At 40.2% G+C, this 25,975-nt stretch overlaps 1 protein-coding gene across 4 annotated transcripts in view; it reads right to left on the bottom strand.

Moving 5' to 3' along the window:
- The window catches only part of IQGAP2 (IQ motif containing GTPase activating protein 2), a 289,919-nt gene that overhangs the window by 123,540 nt on the left and 140,404 nt on the right, over window positions 1-25,975 (bottom strand). For 3 of the 4 annotated variants that reach the window (XM_035014677.1, XM_035014674.1, XM_035014675.1), the window contains exons 3-5: window positions 23,395-23,551; window positions 15,196-15,273; window positions 11,786-11,862 (exon numbers count right to left, since the gene is read on the bottom strand). In XM_035014677.1, the coding sequence (XP_034870568.1) occupies window positions 11,786-11,862; window positions 15,196-15,273; window positions 23,395-23,551 (312 nt within the window). The remainder of the gene's footprint in view (window positions 1-11,785; window positions 11,863-15,195; window positions 15,274-23,394; window positions 23,552-25,975) is intronic. The other variant, XM_035014676.1, reaches the window with a different exon arrangement.

The following is a 25,975-nucleotide window of genomic DNA, read 5'->3' as shown; positions in this document are numbered from 1 at the left end:
ACTACAATCATAGGCTAAGTCCCAAAGACCAATCTTCTTCAGTACATGGCATTTCCATAGGGTCAACTAATTCTCTACTACCCATTTGTAAGGAGAATAAGAAACACAATTAGTACAAAATAGGCAGTAATAAATCCAATGAACATTTCCTTGGATCCTCCTTCTATGATTCTTATTTTGTTGAAAGTACAGCTCAAATTATATTTTCCTTTTCAATATTCCTTGAAGTACCACATGCCCCTTGAGGACCTATTTGTTTTATATTTTCTGAAACAAACAGAATGGAAAGACTGTCAGCAGATGGGGTGATAAACCACGATGTGGGCATACTACTAAGTGGAAGATGGAAAATAAATTGTGTGTGTGTGTGTGTTTTTGTGTATTTAAAACCCCTTAGGACGTAATGATGGTATGCACTAACCTACCCATAACTTGACAAAAAGAGCAGAGGGCTGGAATCTAAATTTTACCAAATATGCAAATATGTGGTTATATGGCTTTTTCCTATTTAATCACTGAACCACAGTTTCTTTCCATAATGATTTAACCTCCTCAGCCCCAAAGAGTAATCCTATAGACCAACTAAAAAAAAAAAAAAATCTGTATTCACTTTATCAATTTTGATAGGTTTTTAGCTTATGAGATTTTAATTAGAAGTTAGAAATTATACAATAACTTATATGAGAAAATGAACTGAGAATGATTTCACTGGCTTGATACATTTCGAGATCATCACTTTAGATGCTGAGGTGAGATACACCTGAGGAGATTATAAAATGTATAAAATTTCATTAAAGGAATTCAAGATCAAGCCTTTTTAAATGGTATTAAACTCTTAAAATGTATGATTATTTAATTTAAGGAGCATGTATTTAAAGTGACCTTCATTGGTCATTTCTGTAAAACACAATCATTTAGAAAAGTAACATATGGTCAAAGTTAAAAATTAGTGATTCGTGGCTAAAATAAAAATTACACAGCAGAACATCAAAGTTAAACACTAAATATTTCGATATAAAGACTTTTAATGTCTTTTTTCCTGGAAAAACTTATTCCATAAACCCACAGAGTATTCATAATATGAACATAGCGTATTTTTCCTAACCAGCTGCATTTAGACGGTCACTAATTATTCCCCATCGCAAATAATACCGTGATAACCTACCTATATACAGATACCTCTTTGCGCATACATCGTATTTGTTACAATAAATCCCTAAAAACAATACTGCTGGATTGAAAGGATATACGCACAATCAAAGCTTTCAGTATATAGTGTTAAATTGTGTTCTAAAAAAGAGATCACACTCATTCTTTGTGAGTAAAGGGTTAACAAAACCCCGTTCCCTTCTGTGAAAGAATCTGACTTTTCAATTTCTAGCTCTGTTCCTCTAGGAACCTGATAAAGGTACACTGATAACCATATTAGTAAGTATCACTGCTGAGGAGAAAAATAACCCCTCATTGATAAATGATTTGAAGGGATTATAAATATCTAGCAGGCATCATATGCTTAGGTATTCCCAAGTTTGGTGACTCTTCTAACTCCCACACTCCTTGCAGGAAACTGGGAAACCCAATGGGAAGGTGTTACAATAGACCATGGCTCCAGGGGGCTGAGGCTCTATAGCAGGGAGGCTCCCGTACCCACCAAGAGGAGCGTCACTTCTTAGCACCTAAGCGGTCACCTGGGGTACCAAAGGAAACAGCTTTCAGATGGCTGTGTGGGCAGCTATGGGGAGTGTCATGAAGTCTCCCACTGAAGAGCAACCCCTAATGCTGCCCTTCCAGCTGATTGATTTTCCCGGCTTCTCGATCCTTCTGAGCAACTGGTACCAGACATGGTTTACGGCAGTCAGGAGACACTGAATGCTTAGCTAAACCTAAGAACCTGCTGAAGGGTGTGACCTTATTCTACCACATGAGAACGCCATTTTTTTGGTCCACTTACCACAGAATACTAGCAGTGAAAATCTTGCAAATCTGATAGCCAAAAATGTTATTTAAGTCTGCATTCCCTTTTGTTAGTTCTGAGGATAAACATTTTTTCAAACACAAATTGTTCTATGTCCCTTTCTTCCAGGAAAAGCCTATTAATGATTTTTTGAATTTTAAATATTTTTTGGAGGGGGCGAGTTTACTTTTCTTTGGTTTCTCCCCTTTTCCCTCAAAACCACAACCAGAGAACAAAGAACAAATGACATTTTAAACATATGGTAATTGTAATTTTAGTACTAAATTCCAATATGATTTTCGTATCTTACCCACAGGTGGAAAACGTATTAGACTCTGAACATTCTTCAGTATAATATAGGCATTATGTATTCATAATTCAAAGCTAGAAAGACAGGATACATTCCTTATTTTATTTTATTTATTTATTTTTTTAATTTGACACAGAGAAAGAGACAGCGAGAGAGGGAACACAAGCAGGGGCAGCAGGAGAGGGAGAAGCAGGCTCCTGGCTGAGCCAGGAGCCCAATGTGAGGCTTGATCCCAGGACCCTGGGATCATGACCTGAGCCGAAGGCAAACGCTTAACAACTGAGCCACCCGGGTGCCCCACATTCCTTAGTTTAAATTTTAGGTCTTTAGAGATACTCAGGGATATAAAACTATTTACACAGCCTCTGAAGCCTTTATTAGCTAAGGTTTACGCCAAACAAGTCATTGGGATTAAAACTAGTAGGCTGACATTTTCAAAACTATAATATTTTACGAACCACTTCTCAACTCATTATTACATGGAAAAAATATTCCTGTTAAAAGGGAGCCCACATCATGCGGAACAAATGAAATGTCAACCTCTTCAACAGTTCCTTTGTACTAACACGTACTACAAAATTAAACAGAATTAAATGGATAGGTATGGCAAAGCTGCAAAAGAATTCTAGGAAAATAAAAGCCACACATTAAGAAATGACAGAAAAATCATTCTTTCTTCAATTTCTTTCATAGTATCTGATTTGCATCTTTCTCTTCTCTTTTTACAACTAAATTTAAAAATATACATGAACTAATCTACAAAGAAAATATAAACATAATTTAATGGGAGAAACTTTGAAAATGTGACAATAAAATTTAAGTAGGAGGCATCCATAAAATGTCTTCTAACAACCAATTTTCTATCTATAATTGCTTAACACCGTGGGGATTTTTGTTTGTTTTTTAAAATTTTATTTATTTGAGAGAGTGAGCAGAGCGGGGTTGTGGGGGGAGGAAAAGCAGAGAGAGAGGGAGAAGCAGGCTCCCCGCTGAGCAGGTAGCTGGACTGGGGCTTGATCCCAGGACACTGAGATCATGACCTGAGCTGAAGGCAAATGCTTAACCAACTGAGCCACCCAGGTGCCCCATTTTTTTTCTTTTTAAGATTTTATTTTTAAGTAATCTCCACACCCAACGTGGAGCTCAAACTCACAACCCCGAGATCAAGAGTTGCACGATCCACTGACAGAGCCAGTCAGGTGCCCCCTCCAATTTTCCTCTTTCTTAATTTTAGCTTTGTTTTTGTAAGCTTAAGTGTTCAATAAGTACTTGTTAAGTAGATGAGTTGAATAAATTACCAATAGCACCTATTTTCATATTTTCCTTTATTCCTTGACTGTTACTTCTTCTTGTTGAATCTAATGCCACTTTCAGAGGGTTGGTTTCCCTCAAATGTCTGGCATTTCCTGATCTGGGGCTCATCTTGGGGCTTGGGACTGGCTTTCTGTCATTGTTGACCACAGGTTCCCAGGACAGGCGCCAGTTTTAAGGAGACCCTGTGGGAATGCGGGGCTGACACCACGAGGGTGCCCCATGTCTTGCTTTGTCACATCAGGGCTTCTGGGTTAATGCTGGCTTTGGGATCTCTTTTTCTGGCTTGCCTATAGCAAGCCCCAGGGCAGCTCCTTGCTCTGCTGCATCCTGGGATTTCTGGGCTGTGGTCTTCGGTCTTGTTTCCCAGTCAATCCCATCCCGTCTGTGTGGTCAGTGGATAGCATTGTTTCTTATGGCAAATGATTTTTTTTTTAAATTACTACTTTAGTAATTTCAGGTCAATTGTTTTCACATTATCTTCTCTGTTTATCCATTCACTTAATTACTATGCATGGAATATCCACTACATAAAAAATATTTTTCTCTGCTACACTGTTCCTAAAATAAACGTGTTTAGGCTTCCACAAAATACAGGTTTGTTGGTAACAGGAACTATAAGTATTACACGAAACAAGAGTACTAATTTCCCCTTGTGGTACTGAAGAAATTAGGTGGCTATTTCCAATTACACTTTCTACTTCTCCATTGTACGCTGTAATACTAATATAAATCCTACCGTAAGCCAACATCCAGGTTTAACTAAAAGTTACCACAAGGTGGTGCTGAGAAGTTACCTTTTGGATCAAACAATCTTGGCTTTTAAAGTGATTTTAAATAAGAGATTCTCTGAAATTGGTATGAATCCATTAGAAATCTCATTTGCGTATATATACATCTACCAAAAATGTTTAAACGTTAATGTATATTTTTTATCTGGCTCCCATTTTCTACATTTATTGCCTCCAGTGTTGAAGCTTAAATTATTAGCTTTTTAAAAAACGCCACTTTTCATTGTGTGGGAGTTTTATAACAAATTTCTGCGTGGGAGGCACTTCCAAGCAGATTACTCAAAAGGGCAGTTTACTCAGTACTTACCCACTATTCCCATGCCTAGAAGAATCAGCCATAGCAGCCCACTCCTTCCCAAGCATTTAAATTCAAATGAGGCCATTCACTACCTGAAGCCTATAGGAAATCCAGAGTCTTGATCTTAAAAAAAAGAGCCTGTCCAATATAAAAGACACCAATTTCTTGGAGCTCTTCCACACAACTTTTTAAGCACCTTTCGTGCCTAAGAGCCAATACAAAGGGCTAAGGCAGTTCCAAAGGAAGCCAAGGAAATGAACGTCACCATCCCTTAGCTTTCCCCAAATAAGAAAGTACTTGGTGTGGAATAGGGAGGCTCTTAATACTCCAAAGGGACAGCGCACTTGTGTAGCTTAGAGGCCAGTTACAGAGAGGTTGTCCTGAGGTAGCTGAAGCCTCTCTGGTCCATGTGCTCCCATTTGTACAAATAATATCAGTTCAAGTACAGGAAGCAATAAAGTAAAAAAAAAAAAAATACTATCAGGGCTTTTCCTACTACTTTCAATATACACATTAAAAGTTGCTATAGTAATGAAATGCAAATTTACAAGGTAGGAGCTGAATTTATTTCAGCTTTTCTGCATCAAATCATGTGCAGTTCACTTTATGGTGTAGTATGTGAGATGAATGCTTATAAATCAAAGCCTGGGGGCCAACCAGAAAGACCATGGGACCAGTATCCTAAGACTCGGATTCTGGCTGCCAGGCTGGCCCCAACTAGATGTGTAACTCTGAGCCCCTCACATAATCCACTGCTTGCAGTCCCCTCATCTCCGAAATGAAGACCTGGACAAAAGAAACTTCTCAAGGTCTTTCCATTTCTGAGGTTCCGTGATTTCTCATTTTAAAACTTCCTGAAATTAACAGCTGAGTAGCCTGTGCTCAAGTTCAGGTCGGATGCTGTCTTTAGAGTTTTCTTAGTAGTATGGAAACACGTGACTCCTTTCTGAGGCCAACGACTAAGCCAGTAACAGCCCAGGACCTGGTGTCACACAGCCTAGTTTTGAATTCCAACTCCGCCATGTACTAGTTGTGTGACCTTAGCCTCTCTGTACCTCAACTGCCTTCGTGATAAAATGGGATTATTAAACATATGGACCACATAGGTATATGGTGAGGATTAAATGAGATTTTACCTGTAGAGTACTTTGAACAGTACCAGGCATATACTTGTTTTTATTATTACTATGATCTTGTTAAATAAGTGTGTCCTTTATTAATAACCAATTAATAATAATTAACAACTTCCTAAGGACTTATCACAGCAGTTTCCCTATTTTCAACACTAAGAACCTTTTACTATTTTCCCTCACTGGTTCCATGTTTCAAATAGTTTTATCTAGAGAACCAAATTATTTTTCCATCTTAACCACATACATCACTGCCAGTATCATGTCAAAATCCAGGGTTCTTCACCTAATATTCAATCAAAAATAAAAAGAATCCTGAGGCACACTTACCCCAGCTAAAATTTTAAAAAATATGAACTCGAGAGACTTAATTTAGCATCAGTGGTGTGTATGTGCTGCGTTAGGTGACAAGGCATGGTTCACGGTCTCGAAGAGCTTAGAATTTAGCAGGACAAGAAGATAGAGTCCTGATACTATTTCAGGATAGGAAGAGGAGGAGAGAGTACGGTCTAGAGTGTGGGGAATTTTGAACAAGGAGTGATCTGAAAGCTACATAAAGTGTCATCATCCCTCTCATCTTAATCCCAAATATTGCCATCTCCGCATATCCCTCCCGAGGACACAAAAGTAGAACCTGCCCTTTGGGTTAAAAACTATTTCTAGGAAGCTTATTTATAAATACAAGTATGTTCTCTGCCAGACCCACCATCAGTCTGGTATAAGCCATCAACTGGTTTTTTTTAAAAGGTAAAAGGTCCTTAGGGCATAGAGCGTAAGACAAAGAGAGTTCGGCATTAAAGCCTGAGGGCCAGATACCTAATCAACCTGGTAAGCAAGGCAGCTACCTGACTGCTGTGTGCTGTAGAGGGGCCCTTCTTCCCTGAGCAATCAGTGCATTTGGAATGACAACTGGTTAATTGGGACTGGGGTCACCAGTGCCATGATCACAAATGCAAGCCCCAAACGTGTGCTATTTTGGCATCATCACTGCATTTGAAAACATGACTGTTGGGGTGGTTGTGACATGATCTGCAGCAGGAGCACCAACCATGACACAGAGGGCAGGCAGGCTGATCTTCAGCTTGGTGCTGTCAGTGTCTTAATGGTCCAAGAAACTTTGTATGGTAAGAAAAGCAGAATCTAAAACCCTAATCTATCAAACGAGATAAATCATTATGAACATATGACTTGTAAAGGATTCCTTGGAGGGGAGTTGATTTCATGTCTGGAAGCAGAAATAATTACGATAGGACTGGAACATCCTGTTGTGACCACAAAGCAAGGATAGTTCCAGTAATGTCAGGGACAGTGCTACAAGGACAAAGGCGCTGGTCCCAAAGAGCTCCCACTGACCAAAGTAAATCAATCCGATCCATCAGAGCAGAAGATACTATCCCTGGTGAAGTCTGTGAAAGGCCAGGAGTTCACAACCATCATCAAAAGAGAATGATACAAAGTGTACAGAAAGGAAATTGTAATACAAGTTGATAAAGTAAGACACGGATAATTACTTGTACTGATTTTAGCAAGATGGGACATATTATTAAAATACAGGTGCTTTGGGTGCCTGGGTGGCTCAGATGGTTAAGTGTCTGCCTTCGGCTCAGGTCATGATCCCAGGGTCCTGGGATTGAGGCCCACATCGGGCTCCCTGCTCGGCGGGGAGCCTGCTTCTCCCCATCCCTCTGCTTCTTCCCCTGCTCATGCTCTCTCGCTCTCTCTCTCTCTGTATCTCTGTGTCTCGAATGAATAAATAATAATAATAAAAAAAATACAGGTGCTTTGTTTTTTCTATATCTGTCTATGGACCATACATATTTTTATACTATTTATATTACACTTACACCAAAAGAGTAAAAACCAGGAACTCCAAGCCAGAGTGTCATGGAAAACCAAGGAAGTGACCCAAGATAAGAAAGGCCTGAAGAACACACAGTGTAAGACAGAAACATCCAGGGAAGAAGAGGGTCTGGCACTGACAATCGCATCATCATCAAGCAGACAGAGGATCCAGAAACATAGTCTGAGATGATAAATCAGCCAAATGAACAATCTACCAAAGAACGGTAGGTAGAGTCAATCCTTCATCTCGTGGGTGAGGAACCTCCAGAACGCCCAACCAATTTCATGAAAATATTCAAAAGGCATATATAAGCTTTTAATAATGTTAACAGATCAGGCCAATACATCATTATGACAGGACAACGGGTTATGTAACACTGGCCAAGCGAGACTTAGGCCGTAAATCATTTCTGGGGGAAGCGGGGTGGGCTGGGGGTGGGGACCAGAATGGAAATAAAAACCTACCTGGAAGCCATATACTGAAAATTATAAAGGTCTGACTGACGCCTGGTAGCCAGGGCCTGACTCACCTTGGGAAAAAGAAGCCAAACTGGGACCATGTTCTGCCTGACAACTGAGCGGTCAGAAGCCAGGTCTATAACCCGGGCAGGTGTGAAGGTCTTTGGGTTTTGGTGCCCTTATGATCATGTCAACTCTGGCTAAGTGTCAATATATTCTAGTCCTGGCATGAGTCAAAATTAGTGCATCAATAATTAAATGAGTGAAACTTGCAGTGTGGATCTTTCAGAATGGGTTTAAGTGTGTCAGTGTGTAATGATATATCCGGGTATTTCATCTGCCCTTAAGGTATATCTGACGTGTTCCAAATATCAGTTCTGCTAAAATTTTTCAACTAATTTCATCTTATAACCAATGTTTAAACATTTAATGGATGTTTTATAAATTGAGCAACGAACAACAGGCAAAAAGTGTTCTTCTTTCTCCAAGCATAAGCGCCCAGTTAAAAAATCATTAGCAGTAACTTGTTAGCAAGGCTCTCACTTCTTGAACTTGTTTCTTTTCATTGCAGACTTTCATACATTCCAAATGAAGCCACAAAAAGAAAACATGCCCTATACACATTTTAAGTGCAAATGCACCAAACAGTCATAATATATCGGTGTTGTGATAATGGGTACGTTAGCTAACTTTTCCTTTGGTATTTTTTTGGAGTTTTCCAATTTTTCCCCACGATGAGAATTTATATTTTTTACTTTGAATAAGAAAAAGATAACAAACATTTCTCTGGAAAAAGAATGAGGTCACCTCTCACTGAGGTGAGTTTTTCTACAGGAAGCGAAGCTTGAGGATTTCCCCTGGGGCTGCTGTGCTGACCGTCACTGGCTGCATTTCACTGAGAACATCAAGCTGCACACAAAGGGATCAATGAGTGGCAGGCAACAAGACCAGGGTCAGAAATAAGAGTGAAAAGGTGAGGACCAGGCAGGAAAAATGGAAAGCAGATACAAACAGGAAGCAAGGGCAAAACCCCAGAGGATCCTAATGAGGTTGGTAAGCCCAAATCAAGAAGACAGGGAGCAGAAGAGAAGTTGGTGAGGCTGAGAGCTAACATTGCAGATCACACCAGGCCCATGGGCTGGGGTGGCAGGAAGGTAGTGCCTGGGTACCTGGGGGATCTTTCCATTGGCTCCTGATCTATACTCAGAACCTCTGACCTGCCCAATTCCCTGTCCAGTAATGATGACTTTCTACACCAGCAATGTTGCTGTATCCCCAGCCAGGATATAATGGCCAGACATGTATGTGTTCATTTCCAGCATCACTTCTAATTATTCAGTGAGAGCGAACCCACTGTCCTTATTAAAGGGCTCTGCTACCCAGCTCCCAAATGTGTCTTGGCCAACAGAGCAGAATATCAGCCTCATTTGAGTGACTGCATTCTAAACCACTGAGAGAAAAAAAATTTTTTTTTTTTTTTAAGATTTTATTTATTTGACAGAGCACAAGCAGAGGGAGAGAGAGAGAGAAGCAGGTTCCCTACTGAGCAAGGAGCCCGATATGGGACTCGATCCCAGGACCCTGGGATCATGACCTGGGCCGAAGGCAGCCGCTTAACCGACTGAGCCACCCAGGTGTCCCGAGAGAAAAAATTTTGATAGACAAAAACTTTAGATATACTTGAGACTTCTCCATTCTATACCAAGAAGCAGCCATACAGTAAGTTTAGGACAGAGAAAAGTGAAGGAAAGTCTCCCAGGGAATGCTGTTTATTAAGTAAACAGTAAAGATCCTTCCTAAGGTCAGATCTGGTGAGGGACAGGCTCAAGAGGAATCTGCTCCAGAATGATTAACAGTAATGGAGACTTCCATGAGTAATCGCATGACTGAGAAAAACAGTCCTAGAAAATATCACACCAACATTCGCATACAAGTGGCAAGAATAAGAAATTGCCTGTTCTTCAATTACCAAGCTGCTGAAGTTGTTGTTGAAATGAACACAAACCGATTTGTAAGCCTCAGTGCAGTTCTATATAATTTCTGTGCAAGAAGAGTGACATCACTAGAAAGGAACTTAGCACACCATTTCTTTATAAGCAGCTTAACATTAACGCCCCAGGTGTCGGGAAATCAATTTAAGCTTGTCCAAGATACTCCAAGAGCATGCCACAGATTTGGAGATTAGCACTACGATGGGTGGATATGATAATGACATTAACTAATGGGAGCTGGCTTAGCAGGTCACAAAAGCAGTACTAAGTGCAGTGTTAAGTGATCATTCTAAGCTCTGAAAAATATTTGACAAGGAATGTTGGGCAACCCATTTGAAAATATTCCTCAAGACAAGCACTTTTGCACAGAAAGCTTTTAGAAACACTGCTGGCATAATGATATACTAGCCACACATGAGGTGGCAGGCATAGAAGGGATCCCGCCCTCTACCCCATTCTAAATTACTAGAATAAAAAGAAAGGCACCTACATTTGGTCTGTATTTCTAGCAACTGTCATCTTCCAAAGAAATCTCATAAGTACTGATCAGGGGGAAAAGTCAAATTACATGATAGAATCAAAATTCTTTTCTAGTAGGCCAGCAGTGCAATGAATTATTGTAGAAACCTTTTCCTTTGGAGAGGAAAAGAGCCAGGAAGAAGTTAATATAAACCTCTACACAGAAGACTCTGCCAGGAAAATGACTTCTAGTGATATAAACACAAGGCAGACGTTCTAGAAGAATTTTAAAATTTAATGAGACATGAAGTCTTCCAGCCATTACCTGCGTGAATGCAAGATGACAGCCATAAACCGGATTTTTAAAATCATCTTTGTTACCATCTAAAAATAACGTTTCTTCCAGTCCAGTAAGATAAAAAATTATCTGTGAACTAGCACAATTTAAGCATTTTCAAAAATTAAGTTACCAAACAATTGCTTTAAATTAATGAATGATAGTATCTTGGGGTGCCTGCGTGGATCAGTTGGTTAAGTGTCCGACTCTTGATTTTGGTTCAGGTCATAATCTCAGGGTTGTGAGATTCAGCCTTGAGTCGGGCTCCACACTGGGCTGAAACCTGCTTAAGATTCCCTCTCTCTCTCTTTCCCTTTTGCCCTCCTCCTCTCCTTAAAAAAAAAAAAAAAAAAAAAGAACATATCTTGATTTGACTAACTCAAAGCAACTCTTATGCTTCTTCTTTACCCTCATGGTGCAAGTTCTATTGAGCAAAGGTCAAAAGAAACTATCCTTATATTGGACTTCTTTAGTCTATAATGAGAATTGAAGCAAAATGATAATTTAAGAATATCAAAATTAAAATGACCATTAAAGCTGCTCATTTGATGTATTTCGCTAGACTGGTAAACTAGATCACAACTCAAGAATATGAACATGGCAACATATTATGAGATCCCTAGAAGTTTCAACTTAAATTTTCTCATTATACTTACAGGTCTTTCATTAATTTTCTGGTATTCTGTTTTGAATTAGATTTAAAAAATCAGGAAAAATATTTTTCCAGTTCAAGGATTGTACTTATGTGACAATTTAAAAAATTCGTGCCAAATTCTAAACAACCCAATCCAATAAAAATTTCTTTAGCTTATTTAAGTAACTTAAAATCCCTCTTCTAGAACAGAAACTACAGTTTCATTTAAATCTACTTCCTCGACTCTTAGTTGTATCTTTTTCCCCCACCTCAATGCATGAATGCAGTATATCATTCTCGGTATGTTTTTCCGGTCATAGACATCTGTTGTTTCTGGATAAAATATCTGGAAAACAAAAGAAACAATGTGTTTTATTATGTTCTGCTTTGCACAGTTACTTTAAATCTCCCAAATGATGCTACTTGGATTGTCTTTGCTGTATTTATTTAAATGTAGAGGAACCCCTCCGTTGTTGCTCCCTTTCGCTCTACAGGCAGACCCATTGGTGCATCTGGTCCCCTGACAGCATGCCTCCTAGTGGGCTCAGGAGATCGGGGGATTTCCAGGAGGCCACTGCCAGAAGGCTGCATCCACAAGGCTGGGTGGCAGTTTTACTCCACACGTGGTAAGCCCGGTCAGGCTGTGCTCTCTGTAGCAGGGTCATTCCTGTGACTGCCTACAGGTACCCTAGCCTGAGAAGGGTGTCCAGCGTACAGTGTTTTATTGTAACGTTAAACACCTAGCCTCACACTTGTGTATACAGGTATGCACACACACAACACACACTGATATTCTTTTCTGCTTGAAGGAATACATTTTACCAAATAAAATCTGGAAAGTAAATGAAGCATGAAAGAAACATTACCTATAATCTCACTTCCTAGATTGTTACCATTAGCCTTTTGGTATATTTTCTTCCAGTCTTTTTTCAATATGTGTCTCTTTTTATGTTTATGTCTGTATGTGAAAACAAAACTGTAATACTATAACCCCAGTTAGTATAGTGTTATTATAGTTCCATAGAAGATGACTGTTTTCCATCCCCTTCATTATTCTACTAGAATATTATTTCTAATAGATGTTTGTGATTCTTTTATTTTTTTGAATGATAATTTAAGCTAGTTCTCCAAGGCTGAACTTTTTTTTTGCCCCCAACTTATCCCTATTAAATTTCACTGCAATGAACATCGCTGTATTTTCTGAACACCTGATCACTTTTTTGCATAAACACCTAAATATGTTTGAACACTGAGGCTTTTAATACACATTTACACTACTTTTAAACCTGAAACTAAAAGCTTGATAAGAAACAGATTTCAGAATAGGGCACCAAACTTCTCTGTTCCTAAGCACCAAAAAATGAATAATTAGCCTTGAAGCTTCTAAGAAAAAGATAAACATACTGGCATTGCTGGCTTTCAGCAGATATTTTATAAAAGTTGACATAAAAACTAAAATGACATCCTTTATCATATGATAGCACTTGATACTCAAGTGCAATTTTCTACTGGACATTGAAAAAAGCTGAGAAGAAAGCAGCGAGGTTTCCTCAGCCACAATGTAGAGCCACCGAGCGCTTAAAGAAACGTCTGCAGCCTAGGAAACTTCAACAACGAAAACTTCTTTTCAATGTTCCCTCAACCCCGTTTACAGTTACAGCGTCCATCAGAAGAGGATTCCCAGTTCAGAAGAACAGGTCTACTGGGGAAGCAGAACTGAACCCTATGGCTCCCCACTCCCTTTCTTTTCAACAACTTTCTATATTTCTTTATATCTCTCTGTATGGAAATATGTATTTATAGAAATATTGTTTCATTTCTTTTGAAAAATCTTTATGAAATAGGACTTATTTTAGCAGTAAGATGGGATCAATTCATAGAGTTGCCCAGAACATTTTACTCATCACCGTATCCCCAGCTAAGTTAACACAATGCTGAACACGGAGTAGGCACTTAATATTGGTAAATGAAGACATTAGTAGTGGTCAAATATATCCATCAATCCAGCACACTATTGGTCTCTCATCCCTGCAATGTAATGGATCAAGCACTTAAAAAAAAAAAATCAGTGTTAAAACAGCATCTGCTACATGGATCACTTATTTGGCCTAAAATTAAGGAAAACCTGGCCCAACACACACAATTTGATAAGGTTTAAATCAAATCTATGAAACGTAACAAAATTATCCTAATTTAAAGTATGTTGCCTCATACAGGAAAATCCTATTTGAATTTTTTTTCTTTCCTTATTAATCTGTTTACTACCCAGTTAGTACTTGCTAAATGATAATCTAGAAATATGAATTCTATGTTATAACTAGTGCCCAGATGGGAACAGCAATTAACGTTCTGGGCATTTTAGGAGAAGGGAAAGTAATGTGATTAAAAATGGAAGGAGAAATCAATATTGAATCAATATTGACTATTTTGAGATAAAATAAGCTGAACTAAATCAGGTAGAAGCTCGAATAGATTGAAAAACAGGCCTTCATAATTTACATTAAGGAATTTTTTGTTTTTGTTGTGGTAGGGTTGTTAAATTCAAACCTGGATTAATAATACCACCATCAACAAAGGTCTTACATCAGTAGCCTGTCCCCTTGCCTTCAAGCAGGATCACTCCTACATCACTTCTTCAGAACAGCTGTACATAATAAGCAACAGAAAGGAGTGAACTATTGATACCTACAAAAACCTGATGAATCTCGAGGGCATTATGCTTACTGGAAGAAAGTCAATCTCAAAAGATTACCTACTTCTCAAAATGACAAAACCACAGAGATGGAGAATGGATTAGTGGCTGCCAGGGGGCAGGGCTAGGAAAGGATGCCATGTCAAGACCTACTCCTCTGTGGTATCTGTCTCTTAACCGTGCTGGTGGTCAAATACGTTCATGGCATAAAACTGCATAGAAACACACACACAAAAATCAATGCATATATAAGTAAGGTCTGTAGTCTTGTTAACAGTAACATAACAATGTCAATTTATTATTTTACTACAATTACTAGATGTCACCACTGGGGGAAGCTAAATGAAGAATACACACAGATGTACTATTTTTGTAACTTCCTGTGAATCTAAAATTATTTCAAAATAAGAAGTTTAAGAAATCACTCTACAATTTCTAACAAATGTAATTATTTCCTCATTTCCTCTACTTGTCTATTTGTGTCTCAGGCTTAAGGGCACCCACGCGTTCAATTTAACAAGCTCTGAATATTTGCTGAGTTTTATTTCGCACAGCTATGTCAAGAGGAAGAGCTATAGTCCTCTAGCTTTTAACATTCAAAATGATATGATCTATAGTAATACTTTATAAAAATGCCTTTGTCATTATAATGTACAGTGATACAATATACGGAAGTACAATACAGAATCTGAAGTTAAAAAGGAGGTGGCTATTTTAAATGAACTATCTACCAGCTAGCGCTTGTTCTGACCTTGTGAATTTATACTCACTTTAACCTAGCTGCTCTCCATCTGTGTACATACTTCATCCTGAGTTCCTGCCATATATTACTTTGTACAGGCCTTTCCACATTTCTGTGTAGTCCTCACATTTGTCGTGCCTGAGTCAAAAAGGCCGTCTGCCGCATTACCGTATCTCAGTGTGCCACATCTTTTTTCATAATGAGGTGTTTACATGACCCCTTTTGGCTTCCCAGTTCAGGCTTACCTTGGGTAGACCAATAGACTCCATTGCCCTTAACCACTGGACCGTATTATCTGTGTGTCGAAAATGAAGGCCGGACTTCTAGAGTAGGGATGGGGAGGGGGGAGAAGAAGGGACCACACGGAAAGTGAGTCATTTGTAACAACTTTTTTTCATTAGCGGGATGTTTTCCAACTGTATTTCTCTTAAAATAGAGTTATTAAATCATAAAACAACTGGAGACACAACAAAGAAGATTGGGCCATCTCAGCAACACTGTTTGTAATGGGCCATTCCAGTTTCCACAATTCACATATGTGAGGTAATTCTGAACTAGAATCTCAAGGACCGTTTAACGTCTAGCACATGCCTCAGGATGTCTGAGACGCGTGTGCACATGTACGCACACACACACACACACAGTGTCAAGATTTTGGCAACTATGGCTGAGAAACCTCGCAACTTCAGGAAAAACAGGATTTTTAGAAGACTAAATGCCTTCGTCCTGGTTTCTGGTTCTGCCAAAACATTTTTTTGTCTGATCATGAACAGGACTTCTGTAGAAAACCTGGAAAAGGTAGAAAAATATACAGAAAAAAACAAAGATGGAAACAAAAACCACCCCCCAGTTCAGGGGTAATTTTAGTAGCTCATCCTCCTATGACTTAATCCTAACCTTTGCCTGTGTAAAAAGTAAACCTGCAGTGGAAATGCTTTACAAGACCTGTTACTGTGCGTACAACGACGACAGGCTTTCTATGTCTTCAGCTCTTCTTTACAAACTTCCTCAGCCGCCATTTTTTCCCGCACAGTCTGTAACTGTGGCAACCTTTCCTGTATCTCATCCAGTTTTATCAGGTACTGAAATGTTGAGAGCCTTAGCACTACCTTGTATTTTTAATTAGTTAAATGAGTAGCATAACGTTATGCATTTTTTAATTTTAATATATGTAAAAACAGTAATTACAGCAAGTTTCATTATATAATATCCAGTAGTAGAGAATCACATTCAGAAAGCCTGGCTCTTCCCATCTTCTCTGACCTTCCACAATCAAATAGTTTATGTAACAGAAAATATTTTTGTTGCTGTTAGACTTCTACTTTATGAAGTATAAATCAAATTAACATTAGACAAATGTTTATGCCTTTTTAACAGTGGTCAGATTGAACTCTGTGTGTCAAGCACTGTAAGTAAATTATCTCTGATTTTCAAAACACTCTGCAAGGCAATTATCATTTTCATTTTTTAGAGATGAAGAAACCTAGGCCAAAAAGATCAACTAATTTGCCTAAGGTCAAATAGGTGTTAAGTGGCTGAGCTGAGATTCAAGATGAGGTCTCTGAATCTGAAAACCTTCCTTGTGCTAACATTCCCTGGGGACAGAACACAGGACCTAATGATGGTGGATTATTCTTTAGACGGAAAAAATCAGCAATTACTATGAAATCCATAGAGGGAGGAAATAGTGGAGGAGAGGGAAGGAGAGGGGAAGAGGCAGGAGAGGGAAGAGGGGCAAGGGGGAGAGAGAGGGAGGGGGAGTAGGAGGGAGCCCAGAGAATCAAGAGCCAGGTGGTACCGTCTGAGGGTGACTCAGCATAAACAACTGTTACGGAATACAAACAATTCTCAGACACAGCCACTCTGTGACCATGGAGGGACAAGATGGAAACAATCCACAATCACATCAAGACAGAGAAGAGGACCCTAGGCAGCACAAAGTAACTAATCGTCCTGCTGTTCCAACTAAGATGAACAACTGTGTTGATGGATGACAGTCTAGTTCCCTCCTAACTTTTCACCTCCTAGATAAAAAGTACTGAAACACCACAGTGATCCTGCTTCCTGACAACTCCCCGAAGATAACTGGTCCTTGTTTCCCTAAATCCATATTAGAATCACCAGTACAAGCCCAACTCTACACTAAGCCCCTATTCTCTCCTGCTTATAGTCTCAGGGGTATGTTTTTTTTTTTTTTGGTCTTGCCACAACAAGTTTAATAAGCCTGATTTTGTTTGACCCTTGTTTGAAGGTTGGTTTCCGGGCAGTCTTCGTCTGGTGGGCTTCAGCGACCCAAATCATGAAACGGACACCCTTGTCCATTTGGTGGTCTTATTAGCTAGGTAACCTCAGGAAAGTTACAAATTTCTTTGAACCTTGGTTCTTCAGCCATAAAATGGGTATACAGTATGCTTCTTTGAGTTGAGGAGATGAATTGAGAATACACATAGAGCAGTTAGTTGCACAGAGCACCCTAAAAGGGCAATAAATATTAGCTATTATAATTATTATATGCTATAAGACCAGGCTTGCAACTTTTATTCACCTCAAGGTCAGAAAAAGGTTTAGCGCTTCATGAAAGAGACACTGAGAAAGGGAGGTTATCTTGGTCCTATTTCTGCAGTAAACAAAATGAGATTTCAAATCCTTTGTCCATTTTAAACATCTGAGGAATGCTGACTTCAGAATCCTATGGTGTACATATTTAAGAAAGTTCAGTGCGTGATGTGTGTTAACATCTTCAATTTATTTACTTCAATTAGAACAAAAATAGTCTTCTAAACATTCTTATATCTTAGTCCAAAATAATCTTAGTCCATGATAACCACTTTCACCTTGTCTATTTTTTTTCACCAGCCCTACGCATTCATACTAGACTAGGTGGCATGTCTATCGTCTTATTTAGGCAAGAGTTGTTCATGTCCATCCACCTAATTTCTTCCAGCTGGTGGGCTAGAAAGTACATGCTGATTTTCTTCTGCTATTTCAGCAGCAAATAAGGTTATTCTAGCTTAAATTGAACAGATGAGGAATTACTGAAGTCTTCTCTGGATGTAACTTCTTACACAAGAGAATCAAAGCACTTTGGAACAATGAGGTAGCTTAGAAGCCAATAATTATTCTGATTTGCTTGTTCTGTAGAGGATGAAACTGACAGCAGGGTCCAAGAATTTAAGATACTTGAATTGCTTTAACTGGTTAAGCTCAGGGTCAAGACCAGGTTGTAGGACTCCTGACTCCAAGTCCAAACAGATAATCTACTCAGTCTACTGGTCACAGAGCCTCACAACCACACCTCTAAGCTTCATAGTGCATGCACCTACATCAGGCATTGTGCCAAGCACTTTGCATGGATGATCACATATTTTCCTCGCAATATCTCTACAAAGGTTGATACTATTATTATTATTATTACTACTACTATTATTATTATTCCCACTTTACAGGTGAGGAAACTGAGGCTCACAGAGGCAAAGTTAGTGAGGAAGCCAGCCTCTGAAGTATTTTGATTCTACAGCTCACACTACTAACCATTGTATATGCTCTCCCTACCTAACACTCACCTAAATAGTCAACATTCTATTATAAGTCTACAGTTATCAATGTCGCGTCTGGAAAGATACTGTTTTCTGTCCTCATCAAGCTCCAGGAATGCCCTTCTTCCTCCCTCCTCCTCTTTCTCTTGCCCATCTTAACCACCTTGGGAACACGCACTCATCTTTCAAGCCTTCACCATGGAAGGCTTGGCCTTTTCACCACTCCACCCCCTTTAGACCTGGCACTCTGTCCTTAGTCACATCCCACTGTCCACACAGCCATATTCTCTTCATGGCCCTCCATCCATTTCTAATCCCTCTCCAGGTTGTTTTCCCTCTTGAATCCATTTACTTCTTGTCTACACAGGCTACTGTTACCTGCAACCCAGGCTGAGTTATACCCCTACTGGACTGCCTCCACCCTCATCCTCTAATTTATTTTCCACATAGCATTTATTTTCCACAAGCCATAATGCCTCTGTTTTACATTTCGGTGGCTTCCTCTGTAGTTACTTAGGATGAAGTCACATATCTTCCATCCTGGTCTCATTTTTCACAACTGTCCCTCACCATAGACTTTCAGCCACTCTGTTTGTCCAAGCTCTTTTCTTCTCAAGTCTCTCAAAAACAGGCTCCTTGTCTCCTTGTCTCCAGACTGTCCTCCCTACTCTCCCACCCTTAAAGCTGCACAGGAATGATTTTCTTCTCATTCTTCCTGCCTCAGAAGTAAATGTTTCCTCAGAAAAGCTCATCTTCTGCCCGTTGCTATCTGTCAGTAACACTGGCTTTAATTTCTTCCTTCATACACTCATCGCAACCTACAACTGTTCATTTACTTATAGTCTGTCTCCCCAACCCTAACTGCCATGAAATCATGTCTGCCTTGCTCACTACTCTGCCTCGAGTGCACACAACAGTGCCTGGCACATGGCCGGTGGGATAAGCGCTGTATGGATAAATGAATTCTACCCCGTATGTATTTCTATCATAGTAAAATTTTATCTTCTTTCCCTATATATGTTTTTTTTTTTTTTTAATTCAGGGCTCTTAGAGTACTTGTTTTATTTATTTTTAAAGATTTTATTTATTTATTCATGAGACACAGAGAGAGAGAGAGAGAGAGAGAGAGAGAGGCAGAGGGAGAAGCAGGCTCCCAAGGAGCAGGGAGCCCATTGCGGGACTCGATCCCAGGACCCTGGGATCATGACCTGAGCCGAAGGCAGACGCTTAACCGACTGAGCCACCCAGGCGTCCCTCATTTTTTTTTTTTAAAGCTTTATTTATTTATTTATTTGACAGAGAGAGAGATAGCGAGAGCAGGAACACAAGCAGGGGGAGTGGGAGAGGGAGAAGCAGGCTTCCCGCCGAGCAGGGAGCCCAATGCGGGGCTTGATCCCAGGACCCTGGGATCATGACCTGAGCCGAAGGCAGACGCTCAACCATCTGAGCCACCCAGGTGCCCTCCCTATAATTTTATTAAAATTTATTATATTATTTATCTACCATTAGATAATGGTTGATTATCTCAAACCCAAGTAATACATAAGAAAAGAATCACCTGGGGTGATTTAATTATTAAGAGTGCAGCTTCCTGGGTCCCTGGCCAAGAGATTCCGCCTGACTCAGTCGTCTGGGGGTGGGGTGGACCCACGAGTCCACATTTTTAAACACACCCATCGAGTGTGGTCCTGCAGCAGGTTTTAGTATCACACTTGGAGGAAGAGTGTCAGACTCGAAGCACCCCAAGTATCAAATAAGCACAGAAGAAATGGAGTCCTTTGGCTTGTTTGAAACTACTGTCATTTGTTTTGTTTTGTTTTGTTTGTTTGTTTTTACCCCACAGCTATTTCCCTAGCACCTACCATGGGCTACATCCCTCACCACTCACTGAGGATAGTGCAAAGATGACACACACAGTCCCCGCTTTCAGGCCAAGGCGATCTTTACAGTATACCACGGTGTGTCCAAGAAGGACAGGACCAGGACCTGGCACCATGGAGCACACATGGCATGTCACACAGTCCCAGAACAGGGACCTGGAGGGAGTGGGAGGTGGACGTAGCCAGGGAAAGGATATTCGTCATTAGAAGGTTTAAATCTAATATCTAGGACATTTTTCTGACCTTAAAATAATGAGGGTTCTATTTAAGCTGGCAGACAAAGAGGGTGAGAACAGCACTGAAAGCTCCCATCTGCTTAACTCAGAGCCATTATTGCCCAAACTGAGGCCTTTAGAGTTCGAGGACAGAGCTCTTGCCTCAGAGACACACTGCTTAACAGGCTGCTCATATTTTATGGCTTCAGTCTAAGCAGAACCTGCTGTCAGAGCCCGTGCTCACTGAACTCATGGTTGCCAGATGGCATATCCAGGGGCTGGGGCTGGGCTAACTAACATTCCCTTGTGTCTCAACGTCTTTGCTGCAGTCCCGTGATTTTCAGGGCTCCTTTAAAGGACCACAGGACGACGGGCTTTAGTCCTAAGGAACCCAAGAACAGGAAGCTAAGTCTCCTGTTCACGAATATTTGACTCTTCTCAATTTTGTAAAACGAATGAAATGGCCTTAAAATTTTATGATTACATGGCAACTCACTAAAAACTTTCAAAGACATTAGGCATTCTCAGAGATTTAATAAAAGAGGGGGAAAAGGCTCATTTGTCCAGTGAATCAAGAGAGGGGGAGTTTCCATTGGGCCTGTACTTCTTCCCACATCACAACTGACACCACCCCCCTCCCTCTGCTACACCTCCCTTTTCTCTGCCCTTCTCCTAGCATCATCCTTTCTTCCACATATCCGTCCTCCAGGACATGATGGGCGGGGGTGGCAAACACAATACTTCTGTCTCAGTATTCTGTTCAGGAATGTCATCACCTGCCTGGGCTCCACAGGTATTTCATTTTGTAACAAGAGACTGGAAATATTTCCCCTGTCTCCATCCCAAAGAGAAGCTACTGTTCATTCAAACAGTAGGTTCTCTGATGCCACGAGGAAGTGGTGCCTGTTTGAGTTGCCATGAGAGGGTCCACAGCTCAACTGGAGACACTTCTATTCAAAGGTGTATCACGTGCCAAGAAGAGAAAAGAGGTAGCCCACCCTCTCCTTGGAGGCTCACCATCCACTGACGCTCTTGCTGGCCTGATTCTCATTTCTGGCAATGTCAAAACAAAATACCCACAGCCCCCTTTTAGGACGGGCTGGAGCCCAGCCCAACTACACTTGAACTCTGTCATCAAATCTACATGGCTGTTAGTAGAAATAGGGCTAGAGCATGGAGCATGGTAATAACCATTATAGAAGCAATGAAGAAAGAAAAATCAGGCTGCAAAATGTGGACAATTTATTTTGTGTTGTGGGGATATAATTTTTTTCTGTTCTTTTATGAACTAAAAAAATATTTTTCAAAGTTAAATAAAATAATTTTGCCTGACTCGATCACTGATTCAGGTAAGCCTTATGAAAAGCTAACAGAATGAGCTAAGACTCTAGGGAGGAACACATGACTTAATCAACTCAAAAGTACTTTAACAAACACATTTATTCCTACCATTATCCAAGGCAGAAACTTTTGCTCAGTTATCTTTTAGACGAGAATATGAAAACAGACTCATAAATGATGTCTTAATTCCTCTTGTCTATGGTTAGCCTAAATGATTACTCAAACATTTATTCTGAATTAAATCTACATTTTATTTTTTTAAAGATTTTATTTATTCATTTGAGAGAGAAAGAGAGAGAGAGAACACAAGCAAGGGGAGGGGCAGAGGGAGAGGGAGAAGCAGACTCCCCACTGAGCAGGGAGCCCGATGTGGGGCTCAGATCCCAGGACCCCGTGATCATGACCTCAGCCGAAGGCAGATGCTTAACAAACTGAGCCACCCAGGCGCCCCTAAATATACACATTTTAAAAGTAAATTTTGCTCATTTGTCAAGGGTCAACTGTATAATAAATTAAGAATATAAAGAATTACATTTCAAGGAAGCTTTAGAAATCCTGGCCCAAAGTAAGTGATATCTTACTCCAGAAGAGAATACCATGCACTTAAAAAGTCCTTTTGAAGACATATCTAATGGAGGGGTCTTTTAGGTTGCTGCTTTCCTTTTCCTCCTTCATTTCTTAATGAAAAATGTCAAACATAAAGTTGATGAATAGTATAATGAACTCCTATGTACCCATCACCTAACCTCAACAATTATGAACTCATGGTCAGTCTCGAATCTCTCTCCATCCTCCTCCTGATTATTTTGGAGCAAATCCTAGATATATCCCTTTATCTGTCAATACTTAGACATGCGTCTCTCAAACAATCATATTTAAAGTCAAGACTGTTGTTTATTTTGGTCTTGTTTTCTCCCCATGTGTCCTCCCAAATTAGCCATGAAATAATTAAAACAAGTTGCATGCAAAAAAATTAGTCTTGTTTTAGTTTAAACATTCAATGGAACAGAATTCCTACCTGACTATTCAGTGTTACTGCTCATTTGATCACACTGGCCCTAACTCTTTGGGGCCACAAGTTCAAGTCCCAGCTGGGTACTTTACTCCTTGATGAGAACAAGGGGAGTAATAAACTGCGTCGGTGTTGGAAAAAAAAAGAGGGGATAGAACGCCCTCATTTTTACATTCACTGGTGCTAATAAAAATGACTTCCATGAAGGAATAATGGAAGGGGGCTGGGAAGCCCGACAAATCAGACATGTCTCAGCCTCAGCCCAGAAATAGAAACATTCTGCTTTTAAAACTGCTGCTGCCTCAGGAATGATTATTAGCAGGCTTCAAAGATGAAGGACACCCCGCCTCCCATTCCACAAAATCCCTGTAGAAACACTAAGAGTAAACGCAGGGAAAGTAAAGGCAATACTGAACTTTCACTTTTAGATGGAAGCCAAAACCAATTAGATCTCAGTTACCTTATAACGCGTTTGTTCCACATCATAGATCTTTTTCTCTGATACCATTTTGGGGGCAAAGAACTTGGCTAACTTTGCAAGGTAAACCCCATTCCGGAGCCCTTCTTCCAGTTCAGTGGTTGGTGGCAATTCTTCAACTAAGCAGACTTCCATCCACCTAGAAGGATGAGAAAAAAAAACTTTCAAGTCATTCCAGTTGGGTCACTTTGTGTAGATGAAGAGATGCAGCATTTTGCTACGTGTGTTGGAGAAATTAACAAACAGAGCAGGATCTGAAACATCTTTAGCTGTCTGAGATGGGAAGAGAGGACTTTCTGGGTGGGCAAGGATTCAGAATACGAGATGAAAAAAGGGGACTCAGAGCCCAGAGCCACTGAACTCACTTCCATGCCAGAGCCTGTCAACTTCATCTTTGCCTGAGTCGCAGCCAATTCTCTTTTGTGCCAAAGAGGAAAATGGCCAAACCATTTTGTATGGGTGGAATTAGTCTGCTGACATTATAGAAAAAAATAATTCCAAGTTTATAAACCCAGAGTGGAGGAGAGACTTGTAGGGCTGATGCCTGGGGGAAACCAGAGTCCAAGGTACTATAAAATCTGTAGTTGCCTCAGTCCAGAAATGACTACCGGAAAAGGTAAGAAGGCGTGGAAAAGGAACATCAAAAATTCAGAATGTTTTCCTCAAATAATACACATTCCATTTCCCAATACTGGAAACTTACTACAACGTTCTTACTTTTGGAGGGAAAATGCAGTATTTGCTGAGTTATGAAAAAATATCTCAGAAAAAGATCAGATTAAATCTTAGGACACTGTGCCAATGTTGTAGGAAAAAAAAGCACCAAGGTCATTACGTGCTCAAAGACATGCTGTGGGAGGGGAGACTGGGCCAGCTCACATTTCACACCGGTGTGTCAAGAATTTGCCAGACTTATGAAGATAATGCTATTCCTATCCATTGTCAAGTAACTATTACCTACTGTAAGATCCAAGAGGCAGATGGGCAGGTGTTTAGTGAAGGAGCCCTCACCTCCCTGCCACTGATCCACAAATCAGGAACTATTAGTGTGAGTACCATCCCTCTATGGCCAGTCCCTGCCTGAGGATCATTCACACATCTACAGCCGATCCTATCAGCATTTGGCACAGAAGGACACTGTTCTGCAATATTAACAACTGATCCTGATCCAAGCAGTGAACACTGCAAAATATCCCAACTGCTTGTAGCTCTGGACAGCAGCTTTTAAAAGCTCAGAGAGGCCCTAATAAACAGTATTTACTGGCCACTTACTAGGCATCGTAAAATGTGGAATATATGAGAAAAATAGAAACATAAGCCCTGCCTTCAAAGAGCATTAGATATAATTGAAAACGCAATGAGATTCCAAGGAAAAACCACAGAAGCACACAAGAAAGGTTATTATTCCCAATGCTACATGGTAGTGCTTAAGAATAAGGCTGGGAATAAAGGAGGGTAACTGGGTGATCACTGGACTGAATCAGGGAAAGCACTGAAAAGATGATGGGACCTGGATTTGGCCTAGAAAAACGGAGTATTTGCAAAGGCAGAGAAGCACCAGAAACTGGGGAGCGAGACAGACTAAAGGCATAGAGGAAACATGGGCTAACTCATGGAGAAAACCCAGAGAAGACTTTGGGCTTCTGGGGTTAGGGGGAGAAAGGAAATGAAGCTGAGTATATAAAGTTGGGCTCAGCAGGACCTAGCACCGGAGCAGTGCTGTTATCTGTTGCCACAGGAAGCAGGGAGCTCCTGGCAGCCTTGCGGCGAAGGAGTGACACGCTGACAGTGGTAATTAGAGAAAATTAATCTTGTATGATGGATGCCCCGAGACAAAGCGCTCTTTCAGGCCTTTTCCATTGTGAGGAACAGAGGGGCTGAATTAGATAGGAAGCAATGGGAAGGAGGGAAACCAGGAGACACGCTGAGGAAGCAAGAACAGGACTTGGTGACAGCTTAGAAAAGGAGGTCAGAGGAAAGGAAAACACTGCTGGCCAGGGCGAGGGGTCTGGTGTGAAGAGAGCTCTCTGCATGGGGATCCAACCCCATGTTAACTGTGTGCCCCCAAGTATGTACCGGAACCTCTTGGGGCCTGTTTTCTCCTCTGCTAAAGGGGTAGAGAGTTAGAGGGATGGGATGATCATATTTTTCCCAGACTTAAGATCCTAGGGGGAAACTGTGAAACTGGGAGAATAAGGAACTGGTAGAACGAGATGAAGAACTTGGCTTTCACATATCACATACAAGGTGTATAAGGGGTATTTGGTTTATAGGAGCCTTGCTTCAAATTACTGAAGTAAGAGCACGTAGGCTTGAGAAATTCTTTAAAAATTAAGAAATCAATAATAATGTTGCTTTTTAAATAAAAATCTGGCCAAATTAAAATCCACTGTGCTAGGCCAGTTTTCTAATCTACATAAACTACAAATCACAGCATTATGCGAATTCATTTTAAAACACAATCTGCTTTTGAATAATTAGCTTGACAATTTATGAAACTGTTTTTCACACAATATATAACTGCTTTATAACAATCCCATGACTGGAGAGTATGTGTGAGGGG

Source organism: Mirounga leonina, unplaced genomic scaffold (assembly GCF_011800145.1).
Source record: "Mirounga leonina isolate KUSES-001 unplaced genomic scaffold, KU_Mleo_1.0 Mir_168, whole genome shotgun sequence".
NCBI lineage: Eukaryota > Metazoa > Chordata > Mammalia > Carnivora > Phocidae > Mirounga > Mirounga leonina.
Note: the sequence above shows the minus strand (reverse complement) of the source record. Positions and strands in the feature narration are given on the sequence as shown.